The 27,266-nt window shown below is 41.5% G+C and overlaps 1 protein-coding gene across 2 annotated transcripts in view; it reads right to left on the bottom strand.

The window, feature by feature from the left end:
• Positions 1–27,266, bottom strand: part of LOC115651382 (E3 ubiquitin-protein ligase RNF213-like) — a 170,080-nt gene that overhangs the window by 61,217 nt on the left and 81,597 nt on the right. For both annotated transcript variants that reach the window (XM_030562298.1, XM_030562299.1), the window contains 13 exons: positions 26,797–26,925; positions 25,593–25,797; positions 24,674–24,853; positions 23,956–24,087; positions 22,127–22,710; positions 20,609–20,774; positions 18,805–19,022; positions 14,835–14,972; positions 13,687–13,878; positions 6,980–8,450; positions 5,947–6,140; positions 5,142–5,297; positions 373–4,002 (listed from right to left, as the gene is read on the bottom strand). In XM_030562298.1, coding sequence (XP_030418158.1) covers positions 373–4,002; positions 5,142–5,297; positions 5,947–6,140; positions 6,980–8,450; positions 13,687–13,878; positions 14,835–14,972; positions 18,805–19,022; positions 20,609–20,774; positions 22,127–22,710; positions 23,956–24,087; positions 24,674–24,853; positions 25,593–25,797; positions 26,797–26,925 — 7,395 coding nt within the window. The remainder of the gene's footprint in view (positions 1–372; positions 4,003–5,141; positions 5,298–5,946; positions 6,141–6,979; positions 8,451–13,686; positions 13,879–14,834; positions 14,973–18,804; positions 19,023–20,608; positions 20,775–22,126; positions 22,711–23,955; positions 24,088–24,673; positions 24,854–25,592; positions 25,798–26,796; positions 26,926–27,266) is intronic.

The following is a 27,266-nucleotide window of genomic DNA, read 5'->3' as shown; positions in this document are numbered from 1 at the left end:
CACTCCCTGCAGCACAGCGCTCTATAGCACCACAACTGGGGCATTGGAGTCAGCTGTGACTGGGAGGGGAGAGAGCCCTGTTCTGAAACATGTCCCCTCCAGAAACATGCTGTATGGGTTTTGACAAGACCATAGCATGACATACCAACCCCAAACATTAGTGGATCATATGAGTTTCCTTGCGATGGACACAATAATAATGACTCTCATTGACTTTCTGGGCTTTGGGTCAGTGAAAAAAGAGGGAGGATCTTAGGCCAGGTTGGGATAGCCTGGTAAGATGCAGCTATCATGGAAATCAACTGAAGTTCTGGTTGCCCCCACCTCTGAGAATCAGGCCCATTATAACAACACTGAAATAAAACATCTCACCTCCAGCCACAGTCCACTGGTGCCATCTGCATTTGACTCTTGATTCACTGCCCCCCACAGAATGTCAATCAGGCCATTGTGCTTCTGCCTTCTAAAATACAGGTCCTGAATCTGCTCCACATCCTTCAGCGGAGAATATTTGAGGCGCAGGATGGAATCAGGGGTTGCACACTCGATGAGTTTGCTTTTAGAAGCTGAGAGGACCGACTCTTCATCGGGCAGACAAATCACCTGAAAACTACTCGGCCAGCACTGCAGAACAACAGTGGCAGAAGTGTCATCACTGAAACCAATGAAAACATCACGTTCCTGGAGAGCCAGGTCTGCCAGCTTCGTGCAGCAGAAAACTGTGTTCTTGATGGTGACGAACAACTTGGCCCACTTATTCAGCTGTGTCATCAGCCTCTTCTGCTGCCACTGCAGAATGGTGTTCATCTCCAAGCAGTGCTTCTCCAGCCTGTTCAACAGCGGGGTGGGGAACTGCGTGTAAACCACGTTTTTCTCCTCAATCACAATCAACCTAAACTCCTCCTTCACGCGGCATTTAACCCTGTGAGTTCCAAGGCCAAGGTCAACATAATAGTTCCCTCCTAACCTGACGAAGCACTGGTTCAGCGCATCATAAAGGCTTTCGTAGAGGTTGTGAATGTTTAAGAGAATGACAGGCCTGCCTGTCTCCATGCAGATTTTCACTCTGTTAACAGACCGACACACCTGCGAGTATTCTTGGTCCCGTGGGAACCCTGAGCCAAATATAATATCACAGTTCTCTATGTCCACGAGTTTGATCATTTGTATGATCTGGAAAGCTGTGTGGTTTGTTGTTAACAGCAACAAGTATCTAGACACAAACCCAGTCTGTTTCTTGTCTAAATTTTCCTGTAACAAATCAACTGTATGGCTGGTTTCTAAGTTGGAAGACAGAGATATGGGTGAGTAGTTTCTGAACAGATCTAAAGGATTAAGATCTTTTAAACCTCCAAAGTTTCTTGGAATTGCTTTTGCAATGAGCTGTTCCTCTTCAGAGATGCTTTTTCTATCCTTGGCATAGAACAGTATCATTTTGATGAGGCTGTAGAAGTCACGGAGCCCAAAAAATTCCATGGACTGTTTCTTTAACACCTCACAATAGAAGTCAGCCAGGGAGGGGAACAAATGCTCAATCTTGGTAACATGCATCTCATCAGCACAGATTCCCTTGGCCGTCTTCACCAGCTCGTCTTTGTTGAGGTCGGTCCGGAACACAAGGAGGCCCCGGTTCATTTTAGCAGGGTCCAGGGCCCAGTTCGAAATGCCAACAAAACCAACTTTTTTGTATGGTTCTGGGACTTCATCATCGACGCAACCATCTTCAAGAAGAGGGTGCAGTGTCTTCAGAGGCATCTCAGGTGAATCTTCTGCAAGGCCTATCTCATCCAAGATAACCACAGAGGCAAACTCCTCCAGTTTCTGGCCCCTTTGGAACTGTGCACATTGTTTGAAAGTGGAGATGATTCCTTCAGGCTTGGAATGAGGGCTGCACTGGAATGACACCAGTTGGATCTGCTTGCACCGTTTGAACAAATCTGTTTTAGACATTCTGCCCTGCATTGCCTCAGCAGCTATGGTCTTAGACAAGGATTTGGAGCTACCTGGCTTCCCTACAAGGAACAGCGGCACTCTCAGGTCCATGCATATGACCATCATGAAGATGTTTTCCCTTAGGGCATCGTTCCGTGCTGTTGTCTTGGGAACAGAGAGGTTATCCAAGAACACCTCTTGGCAAAGTACAATCTCTAGCTGAAGCAGGGATTCAGGCACAGAGAAGCATTTCGCTATCTCTTTCAGATAATCTTGGCGGCTCTCGAGAGATACATAATAGCAAACTCCAACTGCAAGAAGCAGAGATCTTTGTGCGTCATTTAATGCAGATATCTGATCTTTCTCACACCCCTTTGCAAGGGCATGAATGGATGGGTCATAGTCCTTTGACTGTTGAGCCTCACTCTTTTTTTTGTTGATAAGAGGAAAAAGCAGGTCTCTTAAGTTATAAAACCACAGCAGCACCCCCATGCAGCGCTCTATGTCCCGGAGACTGGCGATTCTGCATTCTTCTTTCTTTTCTCTTAAAAACTTCTGGGAGGTGGAAATGACGGAGGTAAAAACATCCATGTTCTCTTTGGGAAGCTTGTCTTCCACGATGGATTTAACAATTTGCCTGATGTACAGACTCTGAGTCTTTTCATTTAGTTCCCCAAAGTCCCAGACAAGAGGCAACATGCTCGGTGGAAGAGGCTGCACCCGATACACCAGCTGCCTCAAAGGGATGAAGCCCAGCTTTTCTAGAGTGTCTTCACTCCGAACTCTGTACCCCAAGCCGGCTTTCTCTAGCTTCTCAATGGTTTCCTTGGTGTGCCTTTTGTAAGGGTTGCAAGCAGCCACCACTTTTAAGCGTGTGGTAGAGATTGGCTCTCCATTCACACTCTGGTCACATAGGACCTCTTTAATTGCAAACACAGCTTCGGTGGTGTTGGCTTCATCAAAGAACAGCACTGTGTCCATGTTGTACCTCTCTTCATTGACGCGCGCCAGCTCGATGGCTTCCTTGACTTTCTGGTGGATGATTTTGGAGCTGGTGCCTCCATGGACACGCACTAGCATCATATTCTGAACATCTCTTCCTGCTCTTTGCAAGCTGCACATAAACTGCACCAATTTGGTCTTCCCGCAGCCTGTTTCGCCCATGACGATCACGGGGATCCCACACTGGAACCTCAGGTGAATGGCCAGCATTTTCAAGGTATTGTCCAGGGTCAGCTGGTAGGATTCATCTGGGTCTTGGGAGCTTCTCACACCAAATACGCTGCAGAGAGTTTCTAGCTGCTCTTCTCTGGACAGATCTTCAAACTTTTTATTAAAAGGGACTTCCTGAGCCTCAAGGGTGCGATATAAATGTCGATCAATAACCTTCTCCTCTAAAACCTGCTGTGAATGTGCATCGACAGCATCAAAACTCCGATTGATATGGAAGCCCAAGAACTCCATGGAATGGTTGTCAGCATGGAAAATTATGTAGGGGTGCGACTCTTGCTCCCACTTGCGTCTTAACTGGTACCTGCTCAATACACTGTCCTCATCCATTTTCTCCTCTTCACTGGGTGAGCTTTCATCTGCCATGGCTAGGGAAGGCAACGCAAAGTCCTTGGACATGGTGATCATAAATTTTATCACAAATGCCTTGAACCCCTGAAATCCCTCTCTCACTAATTCGCTGCTGCAGAACACTGAGGTTTCACACTTCGTCAGCTGGAGGTTTAGGAAGCGCGTGAAGTTGCTGAGCTCAGTCCAGGAAGGGTTCTTTCTCCCACAAGACTCCAACAAGAGACTCAGACACTCTTCCTGGGTCCCTTCAACCTTCCCAGGGGTGAAACAGAAGCTGTCAAGATTGGCTTTTCGCTGGTATCTGCTGATGTATTGGTATGACCTTTGGAAGGCATCACCCCTGAACATGTCACTGTCCAGTAGTTGCTGTTCCACTTCAGCAGGTGCTCCAGAACTGTTATTTTTAAGCATCTCTAGTACTTCTGTTGGTGACATGCATTTCACAGCTGGAAGGAGACCTAGAAATGCTTGCTCCATTTCACTGCTCATCTAAAAGCCAAATAAGAAGGAGTTAAAGCTTTGTAAACACTGAAGTTACCCAAACAAACTGAAGAAATCATCTACACATTGATGATTATATTATCCATGAGGATGTGGCTTAATGAGCAGAGCACAAAGAATTTGGATAAGGTAGCACCATGTTACACAGGGCAAATCACATACTGATACAGCCAAATTTAGATTTTTGAAGTAACTTACCCAGTCCTCAAATATAAATGATACCATCTCATCTTCCTAGATGACAGTGTCCCACTCATAGGACTTTAAAGGAGAGAAGTAGCCAATTTTAGGTAAACTATAAACCCTGCTATGAAAAAAGCCTTACTCTAATATAGTCCAATGGTCTTGCCTCTTACACACTTCTGTGTGTAGTTGATGCTCTAAACAAGCTAAGTACCAATATCGGGGTGTGATTTTCCATTGGCTGGCACCTTGTGCTGTCATTTGTATAACATTTTATAGATCAGAATGGTAGATTCATATAGGTATAAACAGCTTCACAAGATTCAAGGCAGGCTGCTTAACTGTAACCTATACATATACAATGTGGACAATCTAATGCTCCTCTGGTTACTGACTAGAGTTGGCCAAATTTTTTGACTGAAAAAATTTCCTGACAGAAAATGTGGTTTCACTGAAATTTTCTGCATGAAAGTGTCGATTTTGATTACATTTTTCAAATTTCCATTAAAAAAAACATTTTTGTTTTGAATCACATATCAAAAAATTGTTTTGAATTAGTAATGTTAAAATGAAAAAAAATTCCTTTTGACATCCGAACATTTTCTTTCAGTCAAAAATGTTGCCATTTTTCATTTTGATATTTCTGAATCAAAACTTATCAGAACTTTCCAAAGTTAGGACAAAAAGTTGAAAAAGCAGATTTTTCCACAGGATGGAAATTCCATTTTCCAAACTGCTCTAGTATATTGAAAATATGTGTCTCCTCCAACAGCAATGATTTTATACAGCTCACTCATTTTTCTCTATTTTTGGACGGTACTATACTGGCCAAAGATTTGTAGCTCCATCAAGGTCTTCTCACTTTGAATTTTAACATGCTACTATCACATGCACATTGCTAGGTTCCAGAAAAAACCTGCCATTCAGTATCACTTGGAGAATACCTCTTGTTTTCTTGCGCTGCTTATGCCTTTTCCTCTCACCAGGTATTCAATCAAATAAAGATGGGACACTCTGCATTTCCAGACCATGCCATCAGGACTTTGGATGTGTCTCAGAATGCACAGCTCAGTCAGTAACTTGTAAAGACCCTTAGAGACCTGTCAAGAAAGATGCAGAGCTGGTCAGTTGTGCTTCATCAAAATGTCAACTGTTCATTGCTTCCCATTGTTATTAAACTTTCTAAGTTATTGAAAACCCAAGAAAGCAATGAGAAGAGATGTTCCACGAAAGTACACCCCAGGTAGAACCTCAGCTGGTGTAAAACAGGCATAGCGCAATTGACTTGAAGCAAGCTAGACCGATTTACACTATCCAAGGATTTGACTCATTGTGTGATCTCCCTGCTGATGTGACAGTAAATGCTCGGCTGTCACTGTGCCAGTGACAAAGACAATGGAAACACAGAGATTTGCAAGCATTGTGACAGAGTAGCAGGTGCTGGGACATTGCACAGCGATCTCGAGTTAAAATCTACTGGGAGCGTCATCTTCTTCTGGCATCACAAGTGGGTGGGTAGAGTTTGGTGTGCGGTGAAACTTCTGGAAAGACAACAACATTTTTGTGACACTCCTGTTCACAGTTTAACCCTTTGTTACAGAAATTGGTTGGTACTAACTGCTTTCCATAACTACCAGTGGAAGGAGTTTACTTATCTGACACTGAAAGGCACATTCACACTTTAAATGAGAGAATCCATCTTCACTGAATATCATGGCATGTAGATTGTGCTCAGTAAAGATTACTTACGACAGGGGATACGTCAATATGGAAGATCCGGGGCCCAGCCTCCGTTGGTTTCTGTTCCAGTGAGCGAAGCTCCTCCAGGAGAAATCCAAAATCTATTTCCGACTCTGTCAGCCTAATGGTTTTGTGGCTCAGATCTGCATTCTCTGGTCGGCCTTTGGCTTTTCTGGTGGTATTCGCTACAAACAAAGACTTCCCTAAAATGAGAGAGAAGGTCAAGATTCAATTTCTACAGTGCTCTGCCTCCTCATATTCTGCCTTTATGTTTCCATTTCTTCACCCGAATCAGAGAAGGCGAGATCCCCAGCTGGTGTAAATCAGCCACAGCTCCATTGGCGTCAATGGGCCAGATCCCCAGCTAGTATAAATGGACATAAATCAGCTGGAGTCAATGGTGCAGATCCCCAGCTGGTGTGAATAGGTGTGGTGCCACTGGAGTGAGTGGAGCTACACTCATGTACACAGGCTGAAGATCTGGTCTTTTTTTATATAATTTTTCTTCAGCTGGGGAGCTAAAAGAAGTTTCTATACTGGAGAAATCTCACCTTTGCTCCACAGGACAGGGATGATACAACTTGCTGTAACATGAGCTTTCTAAATGGTAAAGGCCCAGTGACTGTGGTACCAGTTCAGGTTCTGAATCCCCACCCCTTTAATCCAGATCATAAACTAAGCTAAAACTAAGGGCAGATTTTCTGCTCCACTCTGATATAGATTCTCTTCAGCAGGCTCCTGAGCCACCCCCTGCAGCCCCAGAGCCAAGTCTGGACCCAATAGCCTATTTGATTAACAATGTCAAAAGATACGCAGGAGCCTCACAGGGAAAGTGTGCCCATAGCTACACCTCTAGCTAGACTATGGATCTACCAGTTCCCTATGTTCTCTAGGGAACCATGAAAGGGGCTAGGACAGAGAAGACTGATTCTCCTCTATCTCCCAGTGCATAAGGGCTAAGCACAATCTAGCCATTAATCTATATTCAATTCATATTTATCAGAATAATAATAATCCAGATTAAATCTCTACTAAAACCTACCCATGCCAGCTCGCTGTGAAAATACAAACTTCACGTTCTGTTGAAAGGGCTCTTCAAAGACGTGAGCAACGGGTGCCACCCCACTGGGCACTCTCAGATGTGTCTTCAGGTATTTCTGAATTTCTGCTCCCGCATCACAGGAAAAGGAGACTTTGTATGTGTCGAAGGCCGTCATGACATAAGAATTGTGAGCTTTGGCGTCACAGAAGATAAGAAACCTGTAATTAGCATTGCTGCAAGATTGTGCAAAGTGGAAGAAGAGGGACTCCAGGTTCTTGGAGACTTTGTAAACTAATTTTTCTGCACCAAGCAAGCAATAGATCTTTTTGTGTCTGGGGTCTGGAGAAAGAGCTCTCCTCACAATCAGCTCAATGTCTTCTTCTTCTGTCTCAGGGGTACAGACCAGCACCTCATCATACGTTGGAAGAGGTGCCCCCTTGGAGTGTCTATAGACTGACAGCAAGGAGGGTAACATCTGCTCTTCTTTACATGTGACAAGGCAAGGCTTTCCTGCTTCCAAACCCACTGGTAAATTCCTCTCAATGACAGCGGTTTCAGGAGACGTCAGGTATTTCAGCATTTCACCGAAAACATCCAGGCTGATGTACTTGTCTGACACCAGGTCAGTGAGCTTGCTACAGTAAGCGTTCCAGAGCAAATTCACCTTGTCATGGATAGATGGCAAACTCTCAAAGGAAGTGGCCACTTCATCTTTTGCAAGGCTTTGGAAGGTGGATGGATCCACATCTCTGTTCCTGTTTCTAAACTTCATGGATTTCTGCAGAAAGGCTTCTCTCTGCTCATCATATAATTTGCTCAGCTCTTCAATCTTTTCCTCATCATCAGCGTAGTCTAAGGCAAATTCCATGAGCATTTGCTCTGTGATGGCTGAGTTTGGCAGATAACTCTGGAGAGCTGCCTTACCCACTGATTCATCATACCCAGACTCAACCAGACCTTGGATGAGCTGAGGAAATTTAATAACGTAGTCATTCCAGGACACGGACTGATCATCTTTCTCTGATATATCAACGGATTCTGCAGGAGTTTCAAGTGCTCTCTTTAATGCTTCTCTGATATCCTCTTCTTTAACATCATGCTTGAAAACAGAAAGCATATTGAGAACCTGAGGGTCTGTTTGTCCTTCATGCAGTTGGGCTAACTTGCTACACAAGTAGAAGAGTTGGCGTGCAGTGAACATGTTTAGATGGTAATAAGTGTTCCTTTGAGTCTCCAGATATTTCTTCCACTCTACAAGGCAATGCTCCATGACTTTGCAAATGCCGTCTAATTCTTCCAGGACGGGTTTGTTGCTCTGAACAAGGATTCCGGCTATTCCAAACTCAGCGTAGATTGTTACTTTGCGTTTGGGGTTACAATAAACTTCAGCTTTCCAGTCTATGAAAAGGATGTTGCCAATGCTGAGAAGTTGCAAGTAGAGCTTCCCAACCATTTCAATTTTTTCCAGGATCTGTGATGTGTCAAATACACAATGGGAAAGTAGAATTTATTGAATATAGCTTGTTTTCAGGATCATTAGGGCACTTTTAAGGATCTTTACAACTTAACTTGGATAATCTGAATCATTTGATTAAGTGGGGATTCGTCTTGGGACACCCAGTCTCTCTCTTTTTACATCAGGTAACCAGAATGCTAACATGAAAAGGACCTGCTTTCTGTGGAATATGTGGATTTTTCATCAAAAAACTAAAAATCTGGAAATCACATTGTTTCTATTTGGATATCCTGCTATAGTGCCTCATGGGAGTCGTAGTTCAATTGTTGTATCATGTCTCCATTCTCCTCTTTGGGCTAAGATCCTCACCAGGTAGCAATTTTCCATGATGCAACCATTTCTCCTTGCCATGGGTGGAGACCATGGTGCATCATGGGAGATGTAGTACAACAAGGGTGGCCAGAGGAGATTGGGAACACGAGGCAGCCAAACTACAACTCCCATGAGGCAGTATCCTGGCATTTTGAGAAAAAGGATAGTCCAGCAGTTTGGGCACTAGCCTAAGACTTAAAAAAACAGGTTCAATTCCCTGGTGTACCTCAAACTTTCAGTGTGACCTTGGCAAGTCATTCAGCCTCTCAGTTCCCCCTCTAAATAATTGGGATAACTGCACTGCCTCACGGGAGAGTTAAGAGGATAAATACATTAAAAACTGTGAATTCTTTAAGATCTACTGATTAAAAGTGCTATATATTATTTCAGAATCAAAATATTTGGGTTTTTCAGCAGAAAATTTTGGATTTTTCACCAAAAAGACAAACTTTTCTCTAGCAATTTTCAATGAAAACAATCGCCTCCCATTTTTGTTGAAATTTTCCATAGGGAAAAAATTATTTTCCCACCAGCTCCACTCAAGAATCTCTGCTGATCTCAACACAGCACTACTACACTTCTAAGGTAGCCAAGACCCAACCTTTTAGGGCCTGATTGTGGTAGGTGCTGAGCATGGACTACACAACTGAGTTAGTGACAACTAGAGGTGGAAAAAGAAACATTTTGGCTGAAGCTTTTTCACCAAAAAAAGCATTTGGTGGTCAACTAAAACCTTCCAAGAATTCATGTCACATTGTTTTGGTCAATCCCCCAACAAAAAAACCCTAAAAGTGAATTCCAAAAAATTTGAAACATTTTGTTTAGATATTTTCTAAATGAAACTTTTCTATTTTTCAATTCAAAACAACTTTTTGTTTTCAAATTCAACTTTATTTTAAAAACTCAGAAAACATTTGAAAGCTCAAAAATAAAATGACATGTTTAATTTTGGGTGAATCAAAATATTTGGTTCGACCCAAAACAAATTTTTCTTCAACTTTTTGGTGGGCTGAAAATTAAAAAAAAATAAAAATCAGTCATTCATATAGCTCTTGTGAGCCCTTCTGACAAGCACAGCCTTAGTGCTTTGTTGATCAAACCCAACACAGCTGCCACTGACGTCAATGGAACTGAATAAAAACGTCTCTCCCTTTCTTAAGGTGCTTAAATGCCGCCATTTTTCATTCATTGCCACAATGTGTAACTGAGACCAAGAGAATGCAGGATTAAAAGAAGAAAAGTTGGGATGGCTGGTTTAACAGGAGGAGGCAGGTCCGAACAAAGTTATGCCATGCTTTTTGCTTGCCTGTATCAAACTACGCCATGCATGAGGCAATGCTAAGACATGTGCCCTACCTAAGAGGGGGTATTGGGGAACTGTCAGGGAGCGTGCCACCCTGGCCCATCCCCAGTGAACAGGTGAGCCCTGCATGGGTGAAGAATAGAGCTTGGCAATACGAATACATGGTTGAGGGAAGAATTTCTCAGGCTTGGATTTTATTTAAAAACAGGAGGTTTCTCTGCCCCTTCCTACAGACTGACGTGGTGGAGGGGCTTGAGTGCTCATGACCCTGAGAGCTGAGTCAGCAGTAGCTTTGCTACCAACAGTTTCCCACACTAGATAGGATAAGTGCCAGATCAAGGAGCAATCCATTGGTGTCCATGTTGGGGGTTGGAGTAAGGCTAACAATTTTATCCCATATAAAGTACATCTGTTAAGGATTTCTCAGATAAACCTGGGAAAAACACAAATGATGATAACGAGGAGTCCTGTGGCACCTTAAAGACTAACAAATTCATTTGGGCATAAGCTTTTGTGGGCTGGTGGATGTGGCCCACTCCTAACAGTTGATGAGAAACTGGGAATATGAAAAGAGGGAAAATCACTTTACTCTAGCTCATTACAAAAAGTAATTTTCCCTTTTTTGGTATTCACACCTTGTCATCAGCTGTTAGGAGTGGGCCAAATCCACCCTGACTGAATTGACCTCGTTAGCACTGGTCCTCCGCATAGTAATATGACATACCCATCTTTGCATGCAAATATATACACCTGCCAAACTGAAGTTTCCACTTCATGCATCTGACGAAATGGGTTCCAGCCCAGGAAAGCTCATGCCCAAATAAATTTGTTAGACTTAAAGTGCCACAGGACTCTTCATTGCTTTGCTGAAACAGACTAACAAGGCTACTCTTCTGAAACAACTGACGAGGATATGGATAAATGACCTCAGTGATGGAAGGAGTGGATGCTAGGAACATGGAATGTTTTGAGCTTATATAGGCCAGGAGCACTCCAAAATATGGCAAATACACATGACAGCCCGGCAAGAAATCAGATGGCTGGGAAATAGATCAGTGGGCTGTGCATGTAGTTAGGATGACAGGAGACAGACCAGCTAAACATCTCTTGGAAGGACATCGTATGGTGTCTGACCAAGGAGAAGACGGATGGATAATACTGAACTAGACCTAAGAACTCTTAATGACAATCACCATCAATGGGAAAAACATGCCGCTGACAGAAAGAGGTGGGGCAAATTGTGAGAGCAGCCATGAACCTCCATGGTCTTTACAGTCAGGTAGAACTTAGAGAGCTTCTCTGGGCAAAAGGCTGAACATCGCCAAATATAAGCAGCATGAACTGCAGAGGGGACAAGTCAGAAGAGAACATGCTAGTCTGTCATGCTGACGAGCCTCCAGCTCGCAAAAGCTTACGCTACAAGGCGGGGGAGGCATTTCAGAACTTTAGCTGTTTCCACAGATTCACAATTCTCACACTGCTCTTTAAGGTGAAAGGATCTGATGTTAATAATTTCCTTTTGCCTAGAATCATAGAATCATAGGGATAGAAGGGATCACAGGCATCATCTACTCTAACCCCCTGTCAAGATGCAGGGTTTGTTGTGTCTAAGCCACCCAAGGCAGCTGGCTCCAGCCTCCTTTTGAAAACCTCTAGTGAAGGCACTTCCACAGCCTCCCTAGGCAGTCTGTTCCATTTTCCTACTGCTCTTACAGCTAGGAAGGTTTTTCCTGAGATTTAATCTAAAACCGCTATGCTGTAACTTGAATCCTTTTCCTCTTGTTCTGTCCTCTGTGACAAGAGAAAACAACTTTCTCCATCTTTTTTACTTCAGCCTTCTAAGTATTTGAAGAGCACTATCATAACCTCCCTTAATCTCTTATTTTCCAAACTAAACATACCCAGTTCCTTCAGCCTTTGCTCGTGCGACTTGCATTCCATTCCTGTGATCATCTTTATCACTCACCTCCAGATCCTTTCCAGTTTCTCCATGTCCTTTCTATACATTGGTGACCAAAACTAGATACAGAATTCCAGCTGAGGCCTAACCAGCACCGAGTAGAGCGGTACGATCACCTCCTGTGAGTTGCATGCTACGCCTCTGTTAATGCAACCCAAGATTGCCTTTGCTTTTTTGCAATAGCTTCACATGTTGAGGTTGTGATCCACCACAACTCCCAGATTCTTAGCAGTGCTGCTGCCAAGCCAGTTATCCTCCATTCTGTATTTTTGCATTTGTTTTTTCTATCCTAAGTATAGATCCTTAAGTTTGTCTTTGTTGAATTTCATTTGGTTGTCTATAACCCAGTTCTCCAATTTATCAAGATCCCTCTGAATCTATCCTTCAAAGTATTGGCAGTCCCCTCAGCTTTGTGTCATCTGCAAATTTGATCAACATGCTCTCTATTCCTATATCCAGATAATTAATAAAGACATTTGGTTTGGTAAATGCACTGATCGTCTCGACGATATATTCCTGAGGTGCAAGGCTGGGAGCTGGGGAGATTCAGCCGGTGCCTTTCTGTGTGTGATTCATGAGTGGCTCTGGGAGCATTCATGCAATCTAGCTGGCTGTGGGGTTCCACATGCGATTGTGCTGAGTGATAACAGCACCTAGAGGGGTTTGCTGCTTGTTCCAGCAAAGCATTGTAAGAAACAGCCCAGGCTGTAGAGTCAAAGGGACTCAGTTGTCCCACAGTCCCAGGCTGCACCCTGGGGATCTCATCACATTGGGCTCCACAGTTCAGCTGCCCTGCACCTAGAAATAAATGCTGAGACCTTTCAAGAAAGCAGGTAAGCAATTTTTTGACAAAATATTTTTTCACTAAAAATGCCAATTTTCCAAAATCAAAACTGTTCACAAAACAGAGATGGTTATGACAAATTTCCTAACTCAAAAAACGTAGAGAAAAAATGTTCAAAATTATTGAAACATCCCATTTTTATATTTTTGAAACAAAAAGTTCCAATTTTTTACTTCAAAAAGACTTTTTGTTTTGAAATTTAACTTAATTTACACTAAAAAAAATGAAAATGAAAAATCAGAACAAATTGTTTTGACAATTGCAAGACTGAACTTAAAAAATGCTTTGGATTTTCAGTTAGTAAAAAATTTTGACATTTGGACTTTTTGTCCCAATTCCTGTAGGGAAAATTTTTCAACATTTAAATAATTCTCTAAAGATGGGAAAATTACTTCCCACCTAGCCCTCCCCCCAAGTTCTCCAAATTTCCTGCTTGCAATCTCAGAGCTGCACCTGGTCTATGGCAATTCTGAGTTTGTGTTTTCAAAATATTAATTAAATCTGATATTTCCTTTTTTGTTATTGTTTTTGTTTCTATTTGGAATGAAAATAGATGTCAAAATATCAGAATTTCCCATGGAATGGAAATTCCAGTTCCTACCTTGGCCTCCTAACACTGAACTAAAGACATGAGACAGTCTCCTCCAAAACATCAGTTCTGGAACAGGAAGGCATGTTGCTAGAGAGACGGCACTTCCCATCAAAAGGAAGCACAATAATAAAGGAGTACAAAAAGTCACATTTCCTCGTTAATGCAGAGATCGGCATTTACCTCCAGGAACCTGTTCACCTCTTCTCTGCCCTGCTCAGCCTTTGCGGCTATCAGCATGAGCTTGTTCTGCAGCTCGGTGAGCTGAGCCAGGCTGTACGTTCTAGAGTCCGTCTTGTCTGTCTGGTCTCCTTGAGCAGCCTTTTCTGCGACATCCCCTGGCAGTTGCAGTGAAATGCAGTTATCGAGAGAAGGCTGGAGGGAAAACAGAGTTAAGAAAGATAAATGCTGCTGTATCTTTATTCTGTGGGACCAACATGTGCGCCCATCATGGCCAATACAAAGCATTTCAGAATCTGTTATTCTGCAAGGTTTTAATCTTAGAAATCTACTTATTTCATTTCACCTGTACAAGACAGTAAAAGTGGAAGATTCATTCTAGATCTTTTAAGGTGTTATGCACAGAGGACCAAAGATATGCAGAAGCAAAATGAATTATTTGGGGTGCTATGATTTTTTGAGACCAACTTGAAACATCTTAAAGGAGTCCGATTTTCAGACATATCTGAGCACCCATTGTTACGGTGCTTTCAACTGGATATTCAAAATTGTTTGTCGCTTTTGAAAATCATGGCCAGATTCCAAATCTTGGGTCTCGAGCTTCTAGTACGAACCAGGCCTGAATGGGGAAAAGGAATGATTTTAAGTCCATAGACTCAGTGACTAGTGATTTTGGGGGCCCAGTGTGGCTCCTTTTAAAAGAGGCAATTTTCAGACAGTGCTGAGCTCCTGTTATGTTCATGGCACACACAGAGAAGTTAAATAAATATACAAAGTACTCATGCTGGAAGTTTGCATCATGACACTACTTTATTTCTTAGAATTCATAACAATAACACGCAAGGATCCCAACAGAGAGAGAGAGAGAGAGAGAGAACAGGCTGCTCCCTAAAGCAGAGAGGCACAACTCACTCCACCTTGCTTCAGGCTGGCTCTTTCCAGACTGACTCTGATTACATGTTTCCCTAGAGCCTGCAAGCAGGATCAGAAAAACTTAACTTTTAAAGTGACAGACTCCCACTTTAACAGAGCTTTTAATATACGACAGTCCCCACCCTTGAAAACTAGGCCTCTTTCAAGTAGCTCAATTTTGGCAGCCAAAGTCACTTTGAAAATGTGGGCCCTTGTATTAAATGCGGCTGAACTTTTACCTTGAATTTCTGAGGTGTGGAGATGATAAAAATCCCGTCACCATTGATGGCTCTGGCCTGAGACATTGAGGAGCGCTCCACAGACCCATGACAATCATGGACCATTTGCAGCCATTCTCTGTTGTGACAGGAATCTTTCTATTAAAAAAAAATAATGTATTAGTTTTAGAAGAAGGAATAAAGCTACACACACCAGAATGCTATAGCATCGCTTGCTGAGATACCTATAGTACCCAATCGCTATAGTGTTTGCTCCCATCACAACCTCCCTGAGAGAAAGAGTTAGTATCATTTCCGTTGGCAAAAATGGCAAAGGAAGTGATGGCACATAGGAGTTCTGAAGGGCACAAATGATAGACAGAAACACATTTGGGGTGAGGGGCTAGAGGAATACTGAGGTAACATTATATATAACTATTGCACTCCTCTTTTTCCCTCACCTCAGCTTAACTCTCTTCCAACGTTTTCTCTTTTCAGCATGTCATTTAAAAAAAAAAAAGATGACCACATTAAACCTACCACTCTCCTAGTGAGGATACAGTAAAATTGATGTAATTGTGATTATACCAGCATAGTTATTTCTGTATTGGAAGGGGAATAAGTGTAGAGCACCAGTATATCTATGTCCATGCTAGGGGCTATGCTGAGTTAAATATTTTGGCTAAAAAAAAAATCACACCCGTGATCGAAACAATTTTACAGAACAAAAACTGTGTGGTGAGCAAGGGTATCATTTTCAAGGGACCAAACGCCTAAGGGCTATTTTCAAAAGAGACTTAAGCACTTAGGTCTAGAGCTGAATGAACAATTGATTTTTTTTTATTTGGTTAAGAGAGGAGGAAGGGGCAGCAAACTGAAAAATCCAAATACAAATTCAGTTCAGTTCAATTCAAACCAAAATTGAACATTTTTTGTCACTGTGACAGAATATACCCATGTCCATACTCTACACCAGTAGTCTCCAAACTTTTTTGATTGGACACCCCATCAGTAAAAAAAATTTCAGCACACACCCCCTGCCACGCTGGCTCTACCATTTTTGCCAAAGCGGAAAAAAAACAAACCCCACCTCAGACTTCCGCCTGAACTGCCAAAAGAAAAAATAAAGACGCTCCTCCTGCCGCGCACCTCCAATGATCCTATTGTGTGCATTCCACTTTTTGTAATTGTAATAATCTTTCTGCAAAGGATGTCTTGCAATGTATCATCTGAAAACTCATAATTTGCAGGTCAATATTATCCTAATAAATATGTGTGGCAACACTGTATGTGAAGTTACAAGATTTCATTATATAATGTTATTAATACATTCCAAAGTACAGCAGAAGTTGGCAAATAGGCCTGTCTCAAACAAAGGAATGGGTGCTCTGTTTAATTTGCATTTCAGCGGTAAAGAGAGTCATCAAGCAGGAAGGGTAGGCATAAAAACCTCAAACAGGTGAGGGGAAAAAAGCAGGGAACATCCTTCTCCATAGACTCTCTGTCTCCTGAATCTCTGCTGGAAATGTTTCTCAGGAAGGGGACTGCCACTATAAAAAGAAGGGACAAGCACCCCAAGACACCCCTTGCCCCCTCCCCATCGATTCACTGCACCAGAAAGGACAAAGGAAGCAGCCATTGAACTGGAAAAGGGGCCTGACCTAAGAAGTTTGGTCAGTAATTCTGCTGACAGCCTGTGGTAAAAAAAGTTTGATTTGAATTTAACACAATTTATTATGTTAAGCACTAGTAGCGTTTTTATCTTTATTATTCTCATAACCATTTCTGACTTTTATGCTTTATTACTTGTACTTTTTAAAATCTCTTTGTAGTTAATAAACTTATTTTTTTGTTTGTTTCTAATCCAGTCTGTTTAAATTAAAGTGTCTGGGAAACTCCTTTGAGGGATGACAAGATGCATGCATGTTATTTCTATTAGGTCTGTCAAGCAATTCAAAAATTAATCATGATTAATCACGCTGTTAAACAATAATAAAATACCACTTTTTAATATTCTGGATGTTTTCTACATTTTTAAATATATTGATTTCAGTTACAACACAGAATAGAAAGTGTACAGTGCTCACTTCATATTTATTTTTCATTACAAATATTTGCACTGTAAAAAACAAAAGAAATACTTTTCTTCAATTCACCTAATGCAAGTACTGAAATGCAATCCTTTATCATGAAAGCTGAACTTACAAATGTAGAATTATGTACAAAAATATAACTGCATTCAAAAATAAAAGTAAAACTTTAGAGCCTACAACTCTACTCAGTCCTACTTCTTGTTCAGTCAATTGTTCAGACAATCAAGTGTGTTTACATTTGCAGGAGATAATGTTGCCCGCTTGTTGTTTACAATGTCACCTGAAAGTGAGAACAGGTGTTCGCATGGCACTGTTTTAGCCAGCGTTGCAAGATATTTACATGCCAGATGCATTAATTGAATTTCAATAAGGCATTAGGCTCCTAAGTGCCTAAATCACTTCTAAAAATGTGACAGGCTCCTAAGTCAATGACACATTTCTGAAAATTTTACCCCAGGACTTGATAGAATCAGAGAAATGTAAGGCTGGAAGGGACCTCAAGGGTTCATAAAGTCCAGCCTCCTGTCCCAAGGCAGGACCATCCCTGACAAATGTTTGCTCAACCTGCTCCATCCTCCAAAGATGAGCTCCCTTGGAAGCCTATTCCAGAGCTTAAATATCCTTGTAACTAGAAAGCTTTTCCTAATATCTAACCTAAATCTTCCTTGCTGCAGATTACGCCCATTACTTCTTGTCCTACCTCCAGCAGACGTGGAGGACAGTTGATTACAGTCCTCTTTATAACATATCTGAAGACCACCAGGTTCCCTCTCAATCTTATTTTCTCAAGATTAAACATGCCCATGTTTTTTTAAACCTTTCCTCACAGGTCAGGTTTTCTAACCCTTTTGTTATTTTTGTTGCTGTCCTCTGGGCTCTCTCTCGTTTGTCCACATCTCTCCTAAAGTGTGGTGCTGAGAACTGGACACAGTAATCCAGTTGAGGCCTCACCAGCCCCGGGCAGAGCAAGACAATTACCTCCCATGTCTTACATACACCACTCCTGTTAATACACCCCTGAATATTAGCCTTTTTTCCAACTGCATCACATTGTTGACTCACACTCAGTTTGTGATTCCTTACAACCCCCAGATCCTTTTCAGCAGTGCTCCACCTTGCCAGCTACTCCCCACTTTACAGTTGCGCATTTGATTTTTCCTTCCTAAGTGCTGTACTTTGCTCTTGCCTTCACTGAACTTCATCTTGTTAATTTCAGACCAATTCTCCAATTCGTCAAGGTTGTTTTGAATTCTAATCCTGCCCTCCAAAGCACTTGCAGCCCCTCCCCGCTTGGTATCATCCGTAAATTTTATAAGCACACTCTCCACTTCATTATGCAAGTCATTAATTAAAATATTGACTAGTACTGGACCTGCAGGACCCAGGGCCGGCGCTTCCATTTAGGCAGCCTAGGCAATCGCCTAGGGCGCCAGAATAATTGGTGGGCGCTGTTTTGCCGGAGGGGGTGGCAGGCGGCTCCGGTGGAGCTGCCGCAGTGGTGCCTGCAGAGGGTCCCGCTGGTCCGCGGCTCCGGTGGAGCTGCGCAGTCGTGCCTGCGGACGGTCGGTTCCTTGCACGGCTCCAGTGGACCTCCCGCAGGCACGACTGCGGCAGCTCCACCGGAGCCGCAGGACGAGCACGCGGGGCAGCGAAATTGCCGTCTGCTCAAACCCCTAGCGCCGGTCCTTGCAGGACCTCATTAGATACGTCCTCCCAGTGTGACAGTGAACCACTGATAACTACTTTTTGAGTACAATCTTTCAACCAATTGTGCATCCACTCACCTTGAAATAATTTCATCTAGGTTCAGCCATTACTTGTTTTAAAATTCCACCAAGTATCACGTCACAATGTATCTTTTAAGATATTTATTTTGAGCAGAAAACAGCAAAACTTACTAGCTTCTTTGGAAGTTTATCATCATTTTCTACAGCGTCTCTGATGGGATTTAGAGCTGAGGAAAAAGCTTCAAATCCTGATTCGGGAGTCAAGTCGAATAAGATGGGCACAGAGGCAGAGACAGCGTCTCGGAAGAACGTCACTTTGTCAATGTCCATGTCATTTTCTCCTGCAGAAATGGACGCCAGCTCCACAAATGTAGGAAGTTCCGTTTTGTCTGCAAGAAAAAAAAATCCAATGAGTGTGAAACAAGTAATCTAAGAATGCTCAAGAATCTACAAATAGTTTTAATCAAAAGCTGCAATGTCTTTGCCCTCCAACACTGAAAAATCCCTGTTCTTGCTCCATTTGGATATGCCAATTAAAGCAAATGAATAAAATCTCAGATCTAGGAGTGGTCAGAAATTTTCCATCACAACTTTTTTTAGAAATAAAAATATGTTTTTGACTAAAAAAAATTTTTGTAGAAAGTCTCTGTTTTCCTCGGAATTTTTTTATTTTCGATTGCAAAACCAGAAACTTGGAAAAATGATTTTTTTCCATCTCTTAGATTTTTGTGTTTTCAACCACAAGTTTTTTGTTGCCAAAAATCAAGATTTTCCCGGGTTTTGAAGCTGATTTTTCCGGTGGCACTTGATGAGGACATGTCAAAACCAAGAGAGGGAAAGTTGCTTTTGTAATGAGCCAGCCACTCCCAGTCCCCATTTAAGTCCAAATTAATGGTGTTAAGTTTGCAAATGAATTGCAGCTCTGCAGTTTCTCTTTGAAGTCTGTTTCTGATGGTTTTTTTGTTGAAGGATGGCTACTTTTAAATCTGTTACTGAGTGTCCAAGGAGACTGAAGTGTTTCCCTACTGGTTTTTGTATGTTTCCATTCCCGAGGTCTGACTTGTGTCCATTTATTCTTTTATGTAGCGACTGCTCGGTTTGGCCAATGTACATGGCAGAGGAGCATTGCTGGCACATGATGGCATATATCCCATTATTGGTATTGACACCTCTTCATCAACTATTGGAAGTGGGTCACGTCCACCCTGAATGAATTGGCCTTGTCAATACTGGTTCTCCACTTGTAAGGTAACTCCCTTCTTTTCATGTGCCAGTATATTTATGTCTGTATCTGTGACTTCCACTCCATGAATCTGACAATGGGGGTTTTTTGCCCATGAAAGCTTATGCCCAAATAAATCTGTTAGCCTTTACGGTGCCACCGGACTCCTCACTGTTTTTTTACCAACAGTACAGGCACCTTCTCTGGCAGCTCACCTGTTAAGGTGCTCAGAAAGTGCAACTTTACAAGTGCAACGTGTAACGTCTTTCCTACTGACCTTACAAAGCACTCTGCTATTGAACACCTTATGACACACGTGGGAGAAAAATATTTTGCTCCATTTCATAATTCCCTACCCCAAACCAATGCCTGTCCAAATGTTCTTCACTATATATATAAATGTCCAGCAACAACTCCCGTGGCAGTGAGTTTCACAGTCTCATTATTAGTTTCCTTTACCAAAAAAAGAAGGAAATTGCTTCAGAAAGATCTTGATTTTTTTCTAGCTACAGTCACAGAACTTATGTGAGAATAGAACTCCAGAATTATCTTTAACATAATCTGACAATGAAGGACCAATTATAAAATATTGCTGAAAATTTCCCTGTTACAATTCAAACATGTGAAAACTCACCATATGCATTACAATAACAAACCTATCTCCAACCTACTATGAACTTATGAACTCATGCAAGGGCTACACCATTGGCCCTAAATTCTTTCTTAGATTTTAAATACTGGTCTAAAGTGCACCTTTTATGACGGTTGTGATCCAAGAGATAAAGTCTTTCTTTGCACACTCAAGAAGTTCCTTCAAGAAGTCAAGCACACTCTCAGGGATGTTACTCAGAGTATCTTTAACTTTTACAATATCATCAGTTATATAACCAAGCGTCTTGTCCTTGAAGTCCTCCTCTTCCTGTTAAAATAGATAAAGAACTGCGTTTCTTAGCAAAGAAATGAGACAAGCATTTATTTTAATTAACTTATTGTTTATGTTGCACTAGGAGCTGCACAAACACAGAGAAAAAAACTGTCCTTGCCCCTAAAACTTTGTTAATGCAGACTTAAGGTTGCCCAGTGATGCCTTGCACACTTCTAGAATGTGGAGAGTGGCCAAATTTAAATCTCTGAAATATAAACCTCTGAAAACAAGGAAATCCAAAATTAAAGTACATGCCACTCCCACTATGCAACTTTAGCTCTGCTCCCTAAAGCTGGCAACAGTTAATAATATAATCCTGTGGGAGACTATAAAAGTCTGCACAGACATTCACTATTGTGGATTTTTAGGACTGACCTACACACAAACATGTATTGCTCAGTGGTTTGAGCATTGGCCTGCTAAACTCAGCATTGAGAGTTCAATCCTTGAGGGGGCCATTTTGGGAAAAAATCTGTCTGGGGATTGGCCCTACTTTGAGCAGGGGGTTGGATTAGATGACCTTCTGAGGTCCCTTCGAACCCTGATATTCTATGATTTTCATGGAAATCTGTTTGTTGGACATGCTCATTTTGGAATAAAAGTGGTTAGAGTTGAGTTAGGTAAAGTCACTTTTGACTTGGCCCACTCTTATCCAATAAAAGAACTGTCCACCGGATTAACTGGATCGGTTCTAACTCACACTCTTTGTTACTAATGTGACTAAAATTATTACAAAAACGCCTTAGGCACCGAACCCCGAAGAGGTTTCCCAGCTGTGAATCCCTGACAGAGATAGGTGCCTCCCTGCAGCCCTGATGTAGGCACCTATCTCCGAAAGAGGGACAGAGCCTGCACAGACCCCTGTTTTAGGCATCTCCCACTGGCTAGCTTAGGTAGCTCCCCATTCATAGGCACCTCTCTCTCTCCACTCATTGTACAAGGAGCCTAGAACCTAACCCAGGCTATGTGGATTGCAGTGCTGTTCCTGCGATTTTCTAGGCACCTAAAAGTTCAGTAGCTTTGTGAATCTAGGACTGAAAGTCTGTGCAGCACCTAGCGCAATGGTGTCCTGATCTCTGTCACTGAGTCTGTGCAACGTTTGGCCTGACAGGGCCTGATCTCAGGTTAGGGCTTCTAGAAGCTACATAATTGAAAAAAATAAAATAAAATAATTAATCTTGTTTATGCCATTTTTACATCACTGATACTCCAGTTTTTCCCATGGATTCACTCCAGGCTTTCACCTGAGTAAATGAGATCACGATAAGTAAATCAAATGCAATGCAAAACGAGACTGCATTTGTCTAACCAATTGCTCCAATGATATCTATGAGAGTCCTACATACGTATTTGGTCAGGTCATCAAGGAGCTGGAAATCTCCACCAAATCCCAGTATCCTTCGTAGTTCATCTATCATTTTGGCTGTCTTCACCACTGTGGAGAGTTTCATGTAGCTTTTAATCTTAACCACTGCGGTCTCAGCCCACTCAGACTTAATGCCTGGTCCTCCCTTGCTCTTTTCCATGATTTTAAATTCATTTCTGAGCACCTGGTCATCTGTTAGCAGCTTTCCAAACTGTGTCTCAATGTCACCAAGGGTGATGGAAAAATCTTTAAGGGCCAGATAGGTGGTTTGAAAATCATGCATGGCTGGGAAGTAAATGTGTTCCTGCACTTCATCCAGGGAAAGAAGGGCTTTGTCTGGGAAAACATTCTTGGCAAGTTCTGCTTTCAGCTTCCACAGTTTCCGGAAGAACTGGCTTTCCTGTAGGGTATGAACTTTTCTAGCCATGTCATCATGTTTAGCGAGTGGATGTGACTGCAGATCTTCACTTTTCTCCTTTCCATGTTTGGAGTATTTCTTCACCAGCATCTGATCCTTAATGCTCTGTTTAATTGCAATACTTTCTTCCATGGCACCTGTGTCAACTAAACAGGGTGGGGATAGAGATTTATTAACATGTAATTAATAGATTCCAAGGCCAGAAAGAATCACTGTGATTATCTAGTCTGACCATCTGTATAACACAGGTCACAGGACTTCCCCAAAATAATCCTGTGTGAACTAGAGCAGATCTTGTAGAAAAACATTTGCCCTTTAAATGGCCATGGCAACCAGATTTTTATATGAACATTCATAATTCTCATTGTCTTTCAATAAAATAATGACATGGTTATCTGGGATAGCAGCTAACTCTGTGTGTAGCAGAGTCATAGATGGTGAGACAGTAAACATTATAAATATAATTAAAAACAGAGAGCTGCACTGAAAGAAGGTTATAGTTGCAAAGTATTCAAGTATTAGGAAATTCCTGCATGTAACCACTGCTGTGACTGAGTCTGCAGAGAGCCTGTGACAATCATTCTGAAAGGAGGAACTGCCCCAAGTGTAAGTCTTCCACAGAGGAAAATTCTCAGTCTACCCGTAAAGCAGATTCATAGAGGTCAGAAAGGATTATTCCGATCTTCCAATTCAGCTTCCAACATAACCCAGGCCAGAGAATCTTCCCCAGTCACTCCTGAATCCAGCCCAGGAACTCCTGGCTGAGCTAGAGCAGAGCATTGAGAAAGAGACGTCCCATCTGCATTGTCAGATTCCCAGTGATGGAGAATCCACCCTGTCCCTAGGGGAGCTATTCTAATGGTGAATTCCCCTTGCTGGTAAACACAGGCCCCTTATTCCCAGCCTGAATTGATCTCCCTTCAGTTCCCAGCCAGTGGGTCTGGCTTTGTCTTTGTCTGGAGGTTAAAGACCCCTCTGCTCCCAGCTATTCCTTCCTTGTGTTGGTCCTTATTGACCAGGATCATGTCACCTCTTAACCTTCTTTCTGATAAGCCCAGGAGGTTGAGCTCCCTCACTCTCTCACTGCGAAGCAGGTTTTCAAGACCTCGAATCATTCTTGTAGCTCTTTCCTGAAACCTTTCAGTTTGGTAACATCCTTTTGGAAGTATGGATACCAGAACTGGACACAGAATATTACCTCTGTATATCATCTCCCTTCTACTCTAAACTCATACCACCCAGGACTGAATTTGCCCTCTTAGTCACTGAACTGCACTGGACCCCTAACCTGTTTCTATTGTCACTGCTTTCCAGGATACAGTCCTCCCATCCATTAAATGTGTAATAAATTCCATTATTATGTACTGCAGGAAAACAGAACAGGATGGTACCTTTTATGATGTCCATGATGCAGCTGCACAGATACAAAAATGCTTGTCTTTGCTGTGTCTGTTTTTTCAGCTGCTCAAATTCCTTTTGCCTGACATCCAGCACTTCCTTTATATATTGAGAGAAAGGTGGATCTGAAAAAGAGATACAGAGGGTTTTTGAGACAATCACTGTGATATGGGGAAGCTGCCCTGAATTTAACTGATGCAGCAACAAATATCTGCCTGAGTCTGCAGAGAGCCTCAGATAATACCATTGAGAGGTGTGGGTGGAGTTTACTTTGTGGGAAGAGCTTGGAAGAGAACCTGTCCCACAACTTTTTACTAAACATACAAAGATTTTGCAAGCAGTATGAGAGATTGGAGCTCCCAGTGTAACCAGCATAAATAGCCAAAACTGAATATTGTAAATGCTTAGAATGCAACTGTATTTTTAAAATAAATGATAAGGGTGCTGCAAATATCTAACTGGTACTAGATATGCATAAAATTCAATCCATCACATTTAACACAGTGGTTTTCAATTACCGCCCCCCATATTTTAAGACTCCACCTTTGACTATTGTATTTAAACAACAATTGGTTTTATGTTCTAGAGAAGTTGCAATAACAACATATGGTTTTGCATTTTATATTCATTTTTCCTTTCTGACTGTGTTACATAAAAATTAATATGTTTAAGGTGCCTCTTAGGGATAAAAGTATGAAGCTACAAACTCACCGATGAGAGTCAGCATCTTGGCAAATTCCTCTGTGTATTTTAGAATGGCAGATAGTACATTGAATGGGATGTCTCCAGAAAATATACTATCACCCACAAAGGAGAACAACGCAGACACTTTTGAAAGCAGCAGTCGTGCATCTCTATTGATTTGATTTTGAACCTTGGGCTTCAAATTTTCTGCAAAATACAAAAAATATAGTGAGATACTGGGAACGATTTCAGAAAATGCACTGGAGTTTTCGTCTTTGTTTTAACAATAAACCCCAGAAAAGGTTAAATGTTTCTCACTTCCTTGACTTCTCTGGGATAACTCAGCTGCGTTATGATATGCCCTTGCATACGTCTAAGTAGAGCTGGGCAAATAATAGATTTATCAGTTCACCAGTAATTCCAAAAAAATCAGGGGGGAAATCATTTTGAGTAGACCAGAAATTGAAATTTTTTTGAAACTTTTGGTGAATCGAAAGGTTGAAATAATTTTTTTTCCTGGCAAAACCATTTTATTATGGGTTTGTGCATTTTTAATGTTTTTTTTCTATTTTATTTTTATAAAATTGAAGGTAATTTCAACATAAACAGTTGCTTCAAACTCAAAAATTGAAACTTTTTTCTAAAATGTCAAAATGAAACATTTCAATTTCCCTCCCTCCCCCCCATCAAAACAATTTGGTGAAATGGACACAAATTTATAAAACATTGATGCTGAATCTATATTTTTTGCAAAAAAAAATTGTGTCTAAATAAATGTTACCCACTCTAAGTGCCAGATTTTCAAAGGCATTTAAGGCACCTACAGCTGGAGATAGCTGACTAATAGGATTTGGCACCCAGCCAACTCCTTTTCACTTAATTATGATCCCAATAAGTTGAACCCATTCTGAGGTCATCGGAACAAAATGTCCATATAGAAACTCACGGAAAGCTGAGATAATATCCAAGCCCATGGAGGAGTCGAGTAGCTGTATGAGAACATCAGCTGTGCTCTCTTCAAACCGGTTAGCATTCCCTATCCGATTCAATTCTTCAGTCCACATATTTCCAATGACAATAGATAGGATTTGTGCAAGAATTGGCTTGTTGGTCTTTGAAAATTTCTTAAGTATTTTTTTCAACATTGACTTCTATGAGAAAGAATATTTTCTAACTATATGGGTAGAGGTACTTTACACACACACACATACACACAGAGCTTAAAACCATCTCTCATCTTCTGCTGATGTTTTTGTACAGTGTATAAAGTACTACTCACATCTGTAACATATAACTACAGCTGAGGGAATAATGGATTTTTGGATTTAGGGGCAAAACTAAAACCCCTTTGTTTATTAAGTTTCTTGTTGAACTTAAAACTCAGAAAATGCCACTTTGAATAAAACGGTTTCTGGTTGACTCAAAATTTAATTATTTAAAGGCAGGGCGACTTGTGGGAGGGGCGAAGTGGGTTACATGATGGCCCGCACGTTGGCACGGCCCACGCTGGCCCCTCCCCATTTTGGTGGCAGCCCACACAGGCCCCCCTACTTTTCCAGCGGTGCCCCCGCTAGCGCTGCCACTGTTTAAAGAGTTTTGATTTGATTTAAGTCAACTGAAATGTTTTAGTCAACTTGAATAGACATTGTTTTTGAGTTTTTCATTCTGATTTGGCTATTCTGGGATGTTTCGTACTTTTTTTTTTTGGTCCATGTGTATTTTTTTTTAATTGACCAACTTTAAGAAAAAATGCCATTTCAAAACGAAAAGTCAAAATGTTTTCAAAAAGTGAAAATGTTCAATTTTAATGATTTTTTTCAGTTCCCCCCCCCCCGAACTATTTGTTGAATTCAACTCAAATTTGTGAATAGTTTTAGAGCTCCAATAAATGCATTTGGGAGCAGAAAAAGTATTTGCCCCTCCAAAAAATTTCCCCTGATAACACCTATTAATCATTTAGTAACCCTTTATAATCTATTTGTAAGTGTTCCCCTCATATAAAGTGTGACCAATAGTACAATAAACATGCACAAAAACCATCCAACATAGCAGAGTGGGGAAAGGAACTCAGAATTTCCTGGCTTCTGGTCCCTCTGTTCAGTGAAGGTCAGGCAGGAGCTACACAGGAGGAAAGAGAGATTCTGCTATACCTTGCTCTTTGTCAGCCCTTTGATACTCTGAATGATGTGTTGTGAAAAGCAGTTTTCCAGTTCTGTTTCTTGGTACTTGCTAGTGTTAATGAAAATCCAGTAGTAATCAAACAGATGTTTATGGTTCACCTAGAACAAGGAAACATTTGTTATGCAACCATCCTTTATACCCTCAGAAAAACCTTTCTTAAACCACATGAAAAATCAGATAGGAACTTAACAATGGCCACACTGACCAAAGGTACTCCTGTGGGAATTCTGTATCAAAAATTTAAAAATTCTGAGCACAATATTTTAAAATTCTGCAAATTTTATTTGTCAAAATAACACTACATAATCACACCAGTTTTAATTATTTTGTTAATTTATTTCAAAATACCTGTCAGCAAGTATATCTGTAACAATACAGATTTCCCCCAGGAGTAGAGAGTTAAAGAAACCCCTATGACAACCCAAGTTCCTGTTTCTCT

This window comes from Gopherus evgoodei, chromosome 4 (assembly GCF_007399415.2).
Source record: "Gopherus evgoodei ecotype Sinaloan lineage chromosome 4, rGopEvg1_v1.p, whole genome shotgun sequence".
In the NCBI taxonomy this organism is placed as follows: domain Eukaryota; kingdom Metazoa; phylum Chordata; order Testudines; family Testudinidae; genus Gopherus; species Gopherus evgoodei.
Note: the sequence above shows the minus strand (reverse complement) of the source record. Positions and strands in the feature narration are given on the sequence as shown.